General features: G+C 39.0%; 1 protein-coding gene and 1 pseudogene across 2 annotated transcripts in view; one reads left to right on the top strand and one right to left on the bottom strand.

Annotated features, from left to right (window-relative positions):
* The window catches only part of BEND2 (BEN domain containing 2), a gene marked incomplete at its 3' end in the record, with an annotated part of 88,744 nt that extends 81,742 nt beyond the window's left edge, over positions 1–7,002 (bottom strand). The window contains exon 1 of the mRNA XM_079124266.1: positions 6,909–7,002. Coding sequence (XP_078980392.1) covers positions 6,909–6,918 — 10 coding nt within the window. The 5' untranslated portion in view covers positions 6,919–7,002. The remainder of the gene's footprint in view (positions 1–6,908) is intronic.
* On the top strand, positions 6,190–6,555 carry LOC306651156 (mitochondrial import inner membrane translocase subunit Tim9-like; annotated as a pseudogene). The gene has a single exon. The product of its transcript is annotated as a mitochondrial import inner membrane translocase subunit Tim9-like (transcript).
* Positions 7,003–13,782: the final 6,780 nt, after the last annotated feature.

The raw sequence follows: 13,782 nt of genomic DNA, 5'->3' as shown, positions 1-13,782 counted from the left end.
AGTTCGATCCTCAGCACCACATATAAGTAAATAAAATAAAGGTCCTTCAACAACTAAAAAAAAAAAAATTTTTTTAAATTATCTACAGACAAAAAATTTTGGTTGGGGTGACCTCTGAGGATCAACAAACTTCCAAATGATATTAATTTATTCTAAATAAGTCAAAATATCTACTCATTAACTGACCCAAGCAATTGACAAACAGAACAAGTTACACGACAAGAGCCTGAATCAAGCTAAAGATATAGCTCAGTGGTAGAGTGCTTGGCTAGCATGCGTAGACCCTAGGTTTGATCCCCCAGTACTGAAAGAGAGACAGACAGTGGCTGAATCAGTAATCACAAACTTTGCAAAAAGAAAAACCCAGTACCAAATGGGTACTACCCATCACCAGTGGATTCTACCAAACATTTAAAGAATTAACACCAATCCTTAAATGCTTCCAAAAAAGTCAAGAGGAGGGAATACTTCCTGACTCACTGATGAGGCCAGAATTAAATACCAAAGCCAGATAAAAACATCACAAGGAAAGAAAATTACAGAATATCCTTTATGAATACAGACACAAAAATCCTCAGCAAATTATTAGCAGCAGCATATAAAAGGGCTATGCAGCATGACCAGGTGAGATTTATCCCAGGAATGTAAGAGTGCTTCAACAGAAGAAATCAATGTAATACATTACATTAACAGAATAGGGGGTACCACATCATCATCTCAATTGATACAGTAAAACAGATGACAAAATCTAATATCATTTCATGATAAAAATTTTCAGGAAACTAGAAATAGAAGAAAAATTCCACAACCAAGTAAAGGGTATTTATGGAAAACACACAGGCAATGTCACACTCAATGATAAAAGACTGAAAGTTTTCCCCCTAAGATTAGGACCAAGACAAGGATGCCTGCTTTCACTACTGCTATTTGACATTGTGCTGAAATTTCTTGCCAGAGCTATTAAGGCAAGAAAAAGAAGTAAAAAGCTATCCAACCTGGAAAGGAAAAAGTATAACTATTTCTGTTCAGAGGTTACATCATCCTGTGTACAAGAAATCTCAAAGAGGGCTGGGGCTATAGCTCAGTTGGTAGAATGCTTCCCTTGCAAGCAAGCACAAGGCCCTGGGTTCGATCCCCAGCACCGCAAAAAAAAAAAAAAAAGGAATCTCAAAGAATCCAAAAGAAGGCTACTAGAGCTAATATACCAATTCAGCAAAGTTTCAGGGTACAGGATGGACACACAAAAATCCATTGTGTTTCTACAGACCAGTAATGAATAATTCAAGAGGGGAATTAAGAAAACAATTCCAATTATAACAACATCTAAAAGAATTAAATTCTTAGAAGTAAATCTAACCAAGAAGGTTAAACAATTATACTCTGAAACCCACAAAACATAGCTAAAGGAAATTAAAGACCTAAGTAAATGGAAATACAACCTAAGGTTTAACCCAAAACACCCAAAATAATCTACAAAGTCAATGCAATGACTATCAAAATCTCAACAGCCTTTTTCACCAACATGGAAAAGTCAATCCTCAAATTCATATGGAATTGCCAGGTGGCCCCAATAGCCAAAAAATCTTGGAAAAAAAAAGAATAAAGTAAGAGGTCTTATACTTCTTGACTTAACTACAAAGCTACAATAATCAAAACAGTGTAGTACTGGTATAAAACCACACATATAAACCAGTGGAAAAGAATAGAGACCAGGGGTTGGGGGTGAGAGAGGAATGGAGGAACTTTAGATTACATAGAGGGAAATGACGGGTGGGGTATGAAAAATGGTGGAATGAGACAAACATCATTACCCCACATACATGTATGATTACACAAATGATATGAATCTACATTGTGCACAACCATAGAAACGAAATGATGTACCCCACTGGTGTACAATGAATCAAAATGCAGTCTGTAAAAAATAAAAATAAATTTAAAAATAATAGAGAGACCTAGGGGTTAGGGTTGTAGCCCAGTGGAGGAGCACTTGCCTAGCAAGTGTGAGGCACTAGGTTCGATCCTCAGCAGCACATAAAAAAATAAATAAATAAAATAAAGGTACTGTGTCCATCTACAACTAAAAGTATTTTTTAAAAAAGAATGGAGACCTAAAATAAACCCTTAATTGATTTTCAACAAGGGTGCCAGACCATTTAATTGTGAAAGGACAGTCTGCCACAAATGGTGCCGGGAAGACTGTATATACACATGCAAAAGACTGAAGTTGAACCTTTATCTTAGATAATATACAAAAATTAATTCAAAATGGATTAAAGACCTAAAGAGCTAAAACTGTAAAACTCTTAAAAGAAAATACAGAGGTAAATCTTCATGACATTGAATTTATCAACAACTTCATGGATAGAACACCAAAAACACAAGTAACAAGTAAACACAAGTAAAACTGGACTTCTACCACTGAGCTACATCACCAGTCCCTTTTTTTTTTTTTTTTTTTTTTTTGCTTGATTTTGAGACAAGGTCTCATTAAATTACCTAGGCTGGCTGTCCTCAAAATTGTTATCCTCCTGCCTTAGCTGTCCACATAGCTAGGATTATAGGTGTGTGCCATCATACTCAGCAACATTAAGAATGCTTATGCATCAAAGAATACCATCAAGAAGGCAAAAAGAAGCAAGGCGTAGTGGTACATGACTATAATCCCAGTGACTGGGAAGGCTGAGGCTGGAGAATCACAAGTTCAGAGACCAGCCTCAGCAATTTAGTGAGGCCCTGAGTAACCTAGCAAGACCCTGTCTCAAAATTAAAAATAAGAAGGGCTGAGGATGTAGCTCAGTGGTAAAGTGCCCCTGGATTTAATCCCCAATACCAAAAAAAAAAAAAAAAAGAATGTGAAAAGACAACCTACAGAATGCTACAGAATGGCAGAAAATATTTGCAAGTCATATACCTTATAAAGGATTAATATATAGCATATAAAGGCCTAAAATTCAACAACAAAAAACAACCCAATTCAAAAACAGACAAAGGACTCATAAACAGATATCTCTCCAAAGACATAACCAGCCGAAAAGCACATGAAAAGATGCTCAATATCATTAGTCATTAGGAAAATGCAAAGCAAAATCACAAGACACCACTTTACATCTACTAGGATGGCTATTATCAAAAATGGAAAATAATCAAAGTTGATGAGCATTTGGAAAATGATTTGTTGGTGGGAATGTAAAATGTTGCAGGTGCTAAAGAAAACAGTATGGAAGTTCCTTTAAAGTTTACACTGAAGGAAAAAGGCAGTGAGGAAGGGGAACAGATATCATAAAGATACAGGAAAGATCAGTGGAGTAGATGTAGGAGAATGAGAGGGATGTAGGAAGAGAAAGGGGAAGATAAATGGAATGAATTTAACAAAATCATGCTATATTCATATACAAAGATATCAAAGGGAATTTTACTTTTATGTAAATGAAGAAGAAAGGAAGTTTAATAGAATAGAGGAGAAAGAATAGCAAGAGGGAGGAGGAGAGGAAAAGGGCTTGAAATCAAATTACTTGCATGTATGATTTTGTCAAAATGAACCCAATTACTATGTATAATTATGATGCTCTAATAAACAGAAGGGGCTGGAGATATGACTCAGTGGTAGAGTGCTTTTCTGACATGTGTGAAACCCTGGGTTCCATCCCCAACACCACCAAAAAAAATTAAAGAGAGGGTTGGGGCTGCATCCCAGTGGTACAGCACATGCCTGGTGCTCCACAAAAAAAAAAAAAAAAAAGGTTAAAAATTAAACAGAATGATCATACAATCCAGCAATTCCATTTCTAGGTACATGCCCAAAAGAAGTGAAAGAAGGAACATGCACAGATATTTGTATACTAATGTCCAAAGCAGCATATTCATTCACAACAGCCAAAAAGTGGACATGACCCAAATTTTCACCAACAGATGAACTAATCAACAAATGTGGTATATACATACAATGGAAATATTATTCAGTCTTACATAAGGAATTAAATTGCCAGGCATGGTGACACACACCTGTAATCCCAGCAACTCAGGAGGCTGAGATAGGAGGATCGTAAATTAAAGGCTAGCCTCAGCAACTCAGTGAGACCCGGTCTCAAAATAAAAAATAAAAAGAGCTGGAGGTGTAACTCGGTGACAAAGTGCCCCTGGGTTCAATCACCATTACAAAACAAAAGGAATGAAATTCTGATACATGCTACATACTACAACATGGATAGACCTGAAAACATGCTAAGTAAAATAACCTACACATATAAGGACAAATACTGTATGAATCTGCTTATATGAGGTACCTGGAATAGGCAAATTTATAGAGGCAGAAAGATAATTAGAGGTTGCTAGGGGCTGAAGAAAGAAGAGTTACTGTTTAATAGATACAGATTTTATGTTGAGGATGAGTGGAAAGGTTTTAGGTATAGATAGCGACAATAGTTATACAACATTGTGAATGTAGTTTATGCCACTGAATTATTCACTAACAAAGGGCTAAAATAATAAATACACATATACATACACAATATAAAAGACTACTTAGCTATCTTTTGTGAGATTACCTCTTCTGAGTTTTTTGTCAGATAGATTAAAGGGGTCAGACCATAAATACTTCTCGGCAAACTCCTTTTTGTTAAACATGTATTGTTCTTTCCAAATCAATACCTTTAAATATACTGCAGTCACTTTAACAACTCCTTAGTTCTCTCTCACGTAGATAAGACATGATTTATTTAACCAGTTCCCAATGCATAGAAATTCGAGTAACTTTTAACGTTTTGCTCTTGCAGAAAATGCTACTTCAGCCTTGCATTTCTACAAGTAGTTTGATGGGATAAATTCCCAGAGGTAGAAACAATGGGTCAAAGGATAGCCACATTTGAAAATTTTTATCCTTTAGTTCTTTCCCACTAAGGAGGACTACACAGTAAGCAAGTATCCTGCTGGTCCCACGTAGTTTTTAAACCAGAACAAATAAGTGGTATTAAATAACTTTTTGGCATCAGTAGGAACAGGGATCAGCAAACCATAGCCTCAGGACCAAATCCACCTTGCTGTCTGCTTTTATATAGGCCATAAGCTAAAAATGTTGTTGTTTTACATTTTTAAATAACTGAAAGAAAGAGTAATTCAGGGAAAATATACAAGAAAATTTTATAAGAAATTCAAAATTCAGTGTCCATAAAGTTTTACTGAAATAGAGCCACACATGTTTGTATATTAGCTGCTTTCATTCATTGTAATAGCAGGGTTAAATATTTAAGACCAAGACCTATGGCCTGCAAAACCTAAAATATTCACTGTCTGGTCCTTTACAGAAAAAGTGTGTCAACCTCCAACCTAAGCAACATTTTAAAGAATAGAACCTAGTTCTCTAGGAAATGACAAAGAATAAATTGTCACATAGCTGTTGAAGAAATATTGCAAGAAAGCTCTTGGTTCTCTGGATAATTTAGGATACAAATAGTTTCACATTTTCTTCATTACTGTGGTAGGGGAGCAACAACTAGAAGAACAAGTAGTTACAGCAATTCTTGTTGCAGGACTCCACTTTCTGTGGACTTGCTTGGGTACTAATGTAAGGAGTTTAATTTCAAATTCCAATTGCTTATTGCTGGTACATAGTAAAGTGACTGACTTTTGTATATCAACTTTAAGCCATGAAAATAATCATCATATATTAGTTCCAGGAGATTTATGTCAATTCCTTGGAATTTTCTACATAGGCAATCATGTCATTTACTCCATTGGATTCTTGACCCAAACTGTTTTTCCTATAAGTTCAATTTCAGCTTTTTATTTTGTTACAGTTATGGTTGCCAGATATAATTTTTCAGAGAGAGAGAATATAGTGTCCCCACTGTTTCCTGAGCCTATCCCTTAATAGAGTAAAAAGGAAAAAGGAAGACATGGCAAAGCTAAAGTAAAGGGAAAATGCAAGCACAAGTAAACAGCGTGATATTCCCATGAAGCTTGTCCCCCTTGTCATACTAAATAACGTACAGGTTACAGAAATATTTAACTGACATACTAGAAATGGAGACCAGACAGCAAAATTTCAACCAGGAGGAAATTTAACAGAATTACCATATGTCACTCTGCCCTGACCCCGACCCTCATCACCCCCAGTCTCATACCAGCATCGGTCAGATTCAAGAGCCTGTGATTAAGAAATCAGGCCTCACTGGAGACAGACGATCAAGCAAAGACTGGACAACCACTTTTCCAAAATAGAAAGGAAACTCGGGCATCAGAAAAGGTGACTAATAAACATACCAAAAGAATATGGCTGCACAAATACCAGAATTTGATTAGATAAAACAGTTTAGGGAATTCCTTGGAACCTACAATACACATATAGCAACCTGATTCTGGACTATGTAAATGACTTCACAAGAGAAGTAAAACCTGAAGAGATCACCTGTTCAGATCACTGCTTACAGAAATATTTTTAAATGACACAAAGAAAATCCACGAGATTTCAGGAATATCATATTCAGCAGAATAAAGCCCTGGTAGTCAAAGCCAGGACTCCTTGGTCAACCACGACAGAGAAATCCTGATGGATGAAATTTCAATGAAAGATCACCAACAGTTGTTGCACTGGAAATGGGAATTCATAGGATGGAATCCCCTGAAAGCAGTAGGTACCATGTTAAACCATCTGTCATGACTATTTGGCAATGGAAACCAATGAAGAAACAACATCGCTGTTCACCAAGAAAAATCAAAATAGAAGATCTTATTGTTCAGAAAAAAATAATAAGATACATTTGGTCACTTGATTAGAAAAATAAACCATTGTTTCTTCCATTGTGAACATTAACTGTGAAGCAAAATATGTGTCCAATCACATATGAGACAGAAAAAAATTTTATTACTGAAAGTGAAATAAATGGAAATATCACTGAAAAAGAAATTACCATATGCCATTTGGGATGGCTGCCGATAGTTATCACCATGGCCTTGAAAAATTGGTTGTATGGTTGATGTGTCATCAGTGGATGTGTCCGGAGAACCTTCTGTTTCAGAATCCTCTATTACCACTACACCATCATCATCATCATCATCATCGTCATCATCATCATCATTATTATCATTGTCATCATCATCATCATCAACATTGTTTTCATTGTCATCTTCAATGGTAATAATAATAAAATCTAAGAATAAACAAAGAAAAAGTTTAAATTAGATATCACATTAAAAAGTTATGGACTGTTTAAAATCTATTTTAGCTGGAAAAATTGTATGACATCTTTTTATATCTGTAACCATTACAAGTTAGCTAACAAACCATTTAGTATGAACCTTTGCAATATATATGTATGTATGTATACATTTAGAGGATTGTTTCTAGTACTTCCAATTTTGTAGAGTAATACATTTTTTTCTTCCTTTACTTCTTTTATTTATTTATTTATTTGGTACCAGGGATTGAACCCAGGGATGCTTAACCACTGAGCCACATCTCCAGCCCCTTTTTTATATTTTATTTAGAGACAGGGTCTCACTAAGTTGCTTAGGGCCTCTCTAAGTTGCTGAGGTTGGCTTTGAACTTGTGATCCTCCTGCCTCAATCTCCCAAGCTGCTGAGATTACAGGCATGTACCACTGTGCCCCACCAGAGATACAAGTCTTCATAGGAGCAATAAGTTTCTTCTAATTTTAGAAATATGCTGGGCCAGTGGCACACAATGGTAATCCCAGCTCCTAGGGAGACTGAAGCAGGAGGATCCCAAGTTCAAGGCCAGCCTGGGCAAGTTAGGGAGACCCTGCCTCAAAATAAAAAAAAAAAGGGGGGGTTTGGGATATAGCTCAGTGGGGGAGCACCTCTAGGTTCAATCCTGGTGGGAGGGAGGGAATGTCACCATTTGTTTCATGCTACAATTCATTCCTTCAATGACTTGCTTTTAACTCTTAAATGATGAAACTGGTGTTACATGGCCACACTTGTGCTGACCATGAATTTCAAAATTTGTTCTCTAAAAAATAATATTTGTGATGATTGAAATGTGGAAATAAAGTGCAAAAGTAAATGTTATGAAACAAATTATTTTCAAACTGAATCTCACAAAATAAGAAACTAGATGTGAAATATCAACTTAGTAAACCATTTTAGTGGATATGAAAAACAACGCATTATGTAGAGTGCCTGATATCTAAACAGGCTTTCTTATTTCTTAAAGTTGGCTAAAAAAACATGTTTGAGTGTAAACTGTTTACTCAGAGGTCATATTTTTGGTTACCTCGTAACTTGAATTCCTATATTTCAAACAGACCAAAAAAGACGAATAAAGTAATTAGTTAAACAGAGGTGCATGTGGTAGTGTACAAATGGTACCAAATTAGGAATAGCATAATGAAGGTTCCAGATCAGATTCTATAGTTATACAAAAGTATAACCTTTGGTATAGATACACCAACATTTTTGCCTCTGTTATCTCATCTATAAAATATGCAGCTGGGTTTAACAATCACTGTGAATGTGAACAGTCTTCTTGGAAAAAAATTAGAAACCACCAAATAATCTAAACAAAATGATTAAGTAAAGATTAAATAAATTATGGTATGTAACTAATGAGAAGCATGTTTTCAAAGAACACGTACTGATATTAGAAATGCTTGTGAAATAATGTTAAGGATGGAGAAAGGATTCAAAACAGAAAACTGCATCATCTACTCACTTTGAGAGCCAAAGAAAACATATTAATGATTATCTAACTTACTGTTTCTAGGTGGCAAAATAATTATCTTCATTAGACTTCCCTGTCAATTCTCTACAGTAAACTTTAGGTTTTGCATCAGAAGAAAATAAAAATGTTATTGAATTTTTATTTTTAAGACAAACGTTTGCATATTAATAAATTTTCAAACTTGAACTACTAGTAAAGCTATTGACAACTTCACTAAGGTTTTTCAGTAAATATGTAAAATTCCAATTAATTCCTTTAGGTATATACGCAACCTTCATAACGAAATTTTAAAAGACATTATAACATTTAGAAGTTTTTTTTTTTTCTTTTTAAGAACATGCTCCCAAAGTGCTACTTGCTTGCTATCAAGTTATCCCTAAGGCATAGCGTACAGAGGGCTGGAAAAGGCATTTTGCCCCAGGACCTCCTCAAGAAATAAGGGTCTGATTACAACAGCCAGACTGCTCCAATTAAAAAATAAAATAAATTAAAAAAAACATACACATACACACACACCTTGTGTTAATACACAAACCAATGACTTGCTAAATTTTCGGGTAAGAATTTCCATATCAAACTTTAGAGACTACAAAGTCCGACAGATGGGGATAAGGCAGCCAAATTATATCCCATCGCCCAGCACTCGCTGCCGACCAGACAAGCAAGGCTCCAAACTGCACCTAGCCCGCGGAAAAGTTGCTATTGTAAACATTAAACCGTTTTATCACCTCATGTTACAAAAAACCCTAGAGCAGTCAGAACTCCAGACAGCCCGCAGAGGAAGGAGGGAAGCAATCTCCAACAGCCAGAATTATATCCTTTTCTATCCAGCGACCACACAGCAGGTGGCCTGAGCCCGGGAGTACGCACCGAAGCCCCACGGGTTTTACAGGGATCCCCACGTTTTGCAGTTTTTTCCAGACGCTATCTGCCTCCTTGAAGCAAAGAGCAGGCTCAGTACGTTAGGACATCTCCACAACACCGCTACCTCTTTATTTTCTCCCTCACTTTTGTATTTACAATAAAACAATAAGATCTTTAACCAAAGGCGGTTACCACCAAATCCTGAAAATCTACATAGCAATAGAGAAACTGTTATCTGAATCAACACGCCAGCTAGTAAATTTGGGGGGGGGGGGACAGAATTGTACCCAGGGACGCTCTACCTCTAAGCCACATCCCCAGCCCTTTTTATTTTTTGAGACAGCGCCTCACTAAATTGCTAAGGCTGGCTTCCAACTGGCGATCCTCCTGACTCAGCTTCCAGAATCGCTGGAATTACAGGTGTGTATCACCATGCTTGGCTTGCCAATTCTTTCAAGTAACAAGTCTAAAAGTCTGAGAGTCGGGATCCTTCTTCATCCCCCACCTGCCTCCGCCAAGGAAGAGAATGAAAAAGGTTCTATTCGTTACAGAAAGCACCAAATACTTAATCAGTAGTTAAATCTCAAAAGCTCAGCAGAGGGAGAAGCGGAGGGAACCACACAAACCAACGCCCCGCGGCTCTGCTGAAACTCGGGGCAGCAAAAATGCAGACTCGCTCTTCCCGCAAAGCAAATTCTCTCTTGCCAAAAGGGACCCAGCCGCCAGGTCAATGTTTTCCCATTTTAACACAGTTGTGCTCCGCAGCTGCACGAAAAACGAGGTGGGGTTGGGGTGCGGCTGGACACACCTGCCCTGGCTGTAGAGTCCCCCGTCCGCCCGCCTCCCTCGCCGGGAAATCTCTCTGGGTGGCCCCCGTCTCCCAAATTCTAGACTCCCGAAATTGTTTTATGGCTACTCGAGGCTCTGGAAAGAGAGTTTCAGGGACTCTGTGAACCCTGGGGACTTCTGGAGCCCTAGGATCACCTTAAGCTCCCATCTTTTTAAAAAACCAAGAGATGCCGTGAGCTCCAGGGACACCGCAAGCCCTAGGATTCCCTCGAGCCCCAGGGACGCCATGAACCTCAGGATCGCTTCGAATTCGGGGAAGCCACGAGACCCAGGATCACACTGTGCCCCAGAAATGCCACAAGCCCTAGGATAACCTTGAACTACCATCTCCTAGAGCCCAGGGGACGCGTCCAGCCCCAAAGACGCCACGAACCCCGGGACCCCCTCGAGCCCCAGGGACGCCATTATGCCTAGGATCACCCCCAAGTCCTAGAGAGCCACAAGCCCCGGAGACGCGGCAAATCCTAGGTTCACCTTGAACCAGCGGGACACAGCAATCTCAAAGACCCCTGCAGCTCAGGGGATGCTACATGCCCCAGAGACGCCATGAGCTCCCAGGACGCGGCGAGTTCCAGGATCCCTTCGAGCCCCGGGGACGCCATGAGCCCTATGATCATCTCGAGCGCTAGGGACGCCATGAATCCTAGGACCACCTCGAGTTCCCAAGACGCCACGAACGCCCAGGACGCCGCGAGTCCTCACATTACCTCGAGCTCCCGGGGACGCCACAAGTTCCTTGGACGCACCAAGCCCTAGGATCCCCTCGAGCTACTGGGGATTCCCTGAGGCCCAGGGCCACCTCAAACCGAAGAACCCCTGGACCTGGGTCATACCGGTCAGTAGTGCCCAGGTTCCCACGCACGGGTTAACCAATTGGGGATCCCCCCCGAGAGCCGGCCAATAGGCGGCCAGATGCCAGCGGCCAGCGCCCAGAGGCCGCCACAGGACACACCCCAGCAGATGACCAACCAATCCAGCCGTCGTCCACGCGGCCGTCTAAGTGGGCGCGGTCCGAACCGTGTCAGAGGCGGAGGCTAGTGGGACAGTTAAGAGAAGGGTCCCTTACCCTGTTCCTCCGACATTGCGAGGTGGCCCTCTCTGGCTCTGAGAACCTGAGTCTCAACGTCCGCGCAGCACCCCTATCACGACTGTGCCCACGAGGCGTCTGTGATAAACTGAGGCGCCAAACTCCCAGCCCGAAAGTGATTTCTGCGGCTGCGCAGTAGTGCCCAGCGCGCTTGCGCAACGCTGTGGGGGGCAGGGTGTACGCCAAGTTTGGCGCCTTGCGTCCCCCACTTTCTACCTATTTTTTTAAAGGTGTACTATTTGGAAAAAAACTTTTATTTTATATATGTAATATGTATATTATAACATATGTATATATTACATAATATGTACCTATGATATATGTATATATTAACATAATGTATTTGTATATATTATGTAATATATACATACGCATATATGGGGCGGGGCCAGTAGCCAATCGTGCAATTCTGCCCTTCCCAAAATGCTCTCCACATAGCACATCGGTTTAAAAGTCTACAATGTGAGAGAAATAAAGACTCTCCAGTGTTTTTCGCGTGGCTTACTCACTTCCAATGTCGCTTGGGAAAAGAATCCCAAACCAATGAAACTTTTAAAATCCACCCCATGTGTAAGAATATTGGCCAAATTATATTTTTAGATGGTATACATATAAGAATGTGTAACAATGAACCCACCATTAAGTACAATTACAATGGACCAATAAAAAATAAGGAAAAAAAAGAAAATCTGCCTTTAATTATTATTGTATATCCACTGACCACTCCGTGTCAGCTATATGGCTCTATTTGCGATTCTCCAAACAGCCATGTTTTCTGTTTGCTTCTTTCATGAATAACTGCTAAGATTTACTAATGCTCACCACAAGCCACGTAAGTGTCTAACCTTAACTGGTGCTCAATACCATAAGAAGTCAGTATTAGCATCCCATTTTAAACAAGAGAAAATTAAAGCTATGAGAATTTAACTTGCTCAAAGCTACAAGGCTTGTGGCAGATAGACATTGATATATATTTCTGGATGGAGAGAGAGAGAGAGAGAGAGAAAGAGAGAGGGGAGCAGGTGCCTGTAACCCTAGCAACTCTGGAGGCCAAGGCAGGATTGCAAGTTCAAAGCCAGTCTCAGCGACTAAATTCAGCAAGGCCTTGTCTCAAAATAAAAAATTAGAAGATCTGATTATGTTGCTCAGTGGCTAAGCACCTGGGTTTAATCCTCTGGTACCAAAGAGAAAAAAAAAGATAGAAATGTATTTAAGACAAAATCTCACTGTTTTTCTCAGGCTGGTCATGAATCTCTGAGGCAGTATAAAGTGAAATATAACTACATTATGGAAGACAAAAAGAAGCAATAAAAATCTCTATGTTGTGGGAACATAGCCTTGGATCAAGTGATTCTCCTGCCTCAGCCTTCCAAGTAGCTGGGACTGATCCATTTGCCTTTTTGGATTACCTAGGCACCTAGAATTTAATAGGTACATGCATTTTGTCCAGGGAATGTGATTGAAAATCCAACACATATTCAACAATCCCTTTCCATTTCATATCTGGTTACTTCTTTTCATTCGTTGACTTGATGCCTTTTCTCCATGGAGAAAGACAAACTGGAAGAAAGAAACAATTTCCTTACTGTCATTCCTACAGCTAGCTTTCCATTTCCTGATCTGCCTAAGGTATGTTAACCACAGTGTGGCAAGAAAATAGTGACCAACAGGTAAGGGAGATGTGCCAGCTGTGTGAGAAGTAGGAGGAGATACAGGTAATGCTATGCACTTATTCTCAGGTGCAAGCTGGACCACTTGGGTGATGAACAGATCAAGTATTTTGTCAACAATAAGGGCAGTCATGAAAACAGGAAGTTCTGCTGCCCATAATGGTGCACTGGGTAATGCAATGCAGCCATTTCCCTGGAAGGCAACTACAAAAGCTGGATGACATATTTTTAATATTATGACATTAATGAACAACATTAAATTGACAAAACCTTAGGCAATGATTGAACTAAGAGCTGGGAAAGATCAGAAATCTAGGGAGGTGTGAAAAGATGAAACAATTGTTTTTACCCTTGGGCATTTATATACATATAAATGTGTTATATATGTATTATAAATGTATATACATGTATTATAAATGTATTTTATATATGTATTTTATGTATACATTATGTATGTATTACATATATGTGTTTTATATATATTTATATATATATGTATTTTAGTTGTAGGTGGACACAATATCTTTATTTTATGTGGTGCTGAGGATTGAACCCAGTGTCTCATGAGAACCCACTGCCTCACATGTTAGGCAAGTACTCTATCACTGAGCCACAACCCTAGCCCCTGCCCT

The sequence above is a fragment of the Sciurus vulgaris genome (genome assembly GCF_902686455.1).
Source record: "Sciurus vulgaris genome assembly, chromosome: X".
Taxonomy (NCBI): Eukaryota; Metazoa; Chordata; class Mammalia; order Rodentia; family Sciuridae; genus Sciurus; species Sciurus vulgaris.
This window is presented reverse-complemented; position numbering and strand designations above follow the sequence as displayed.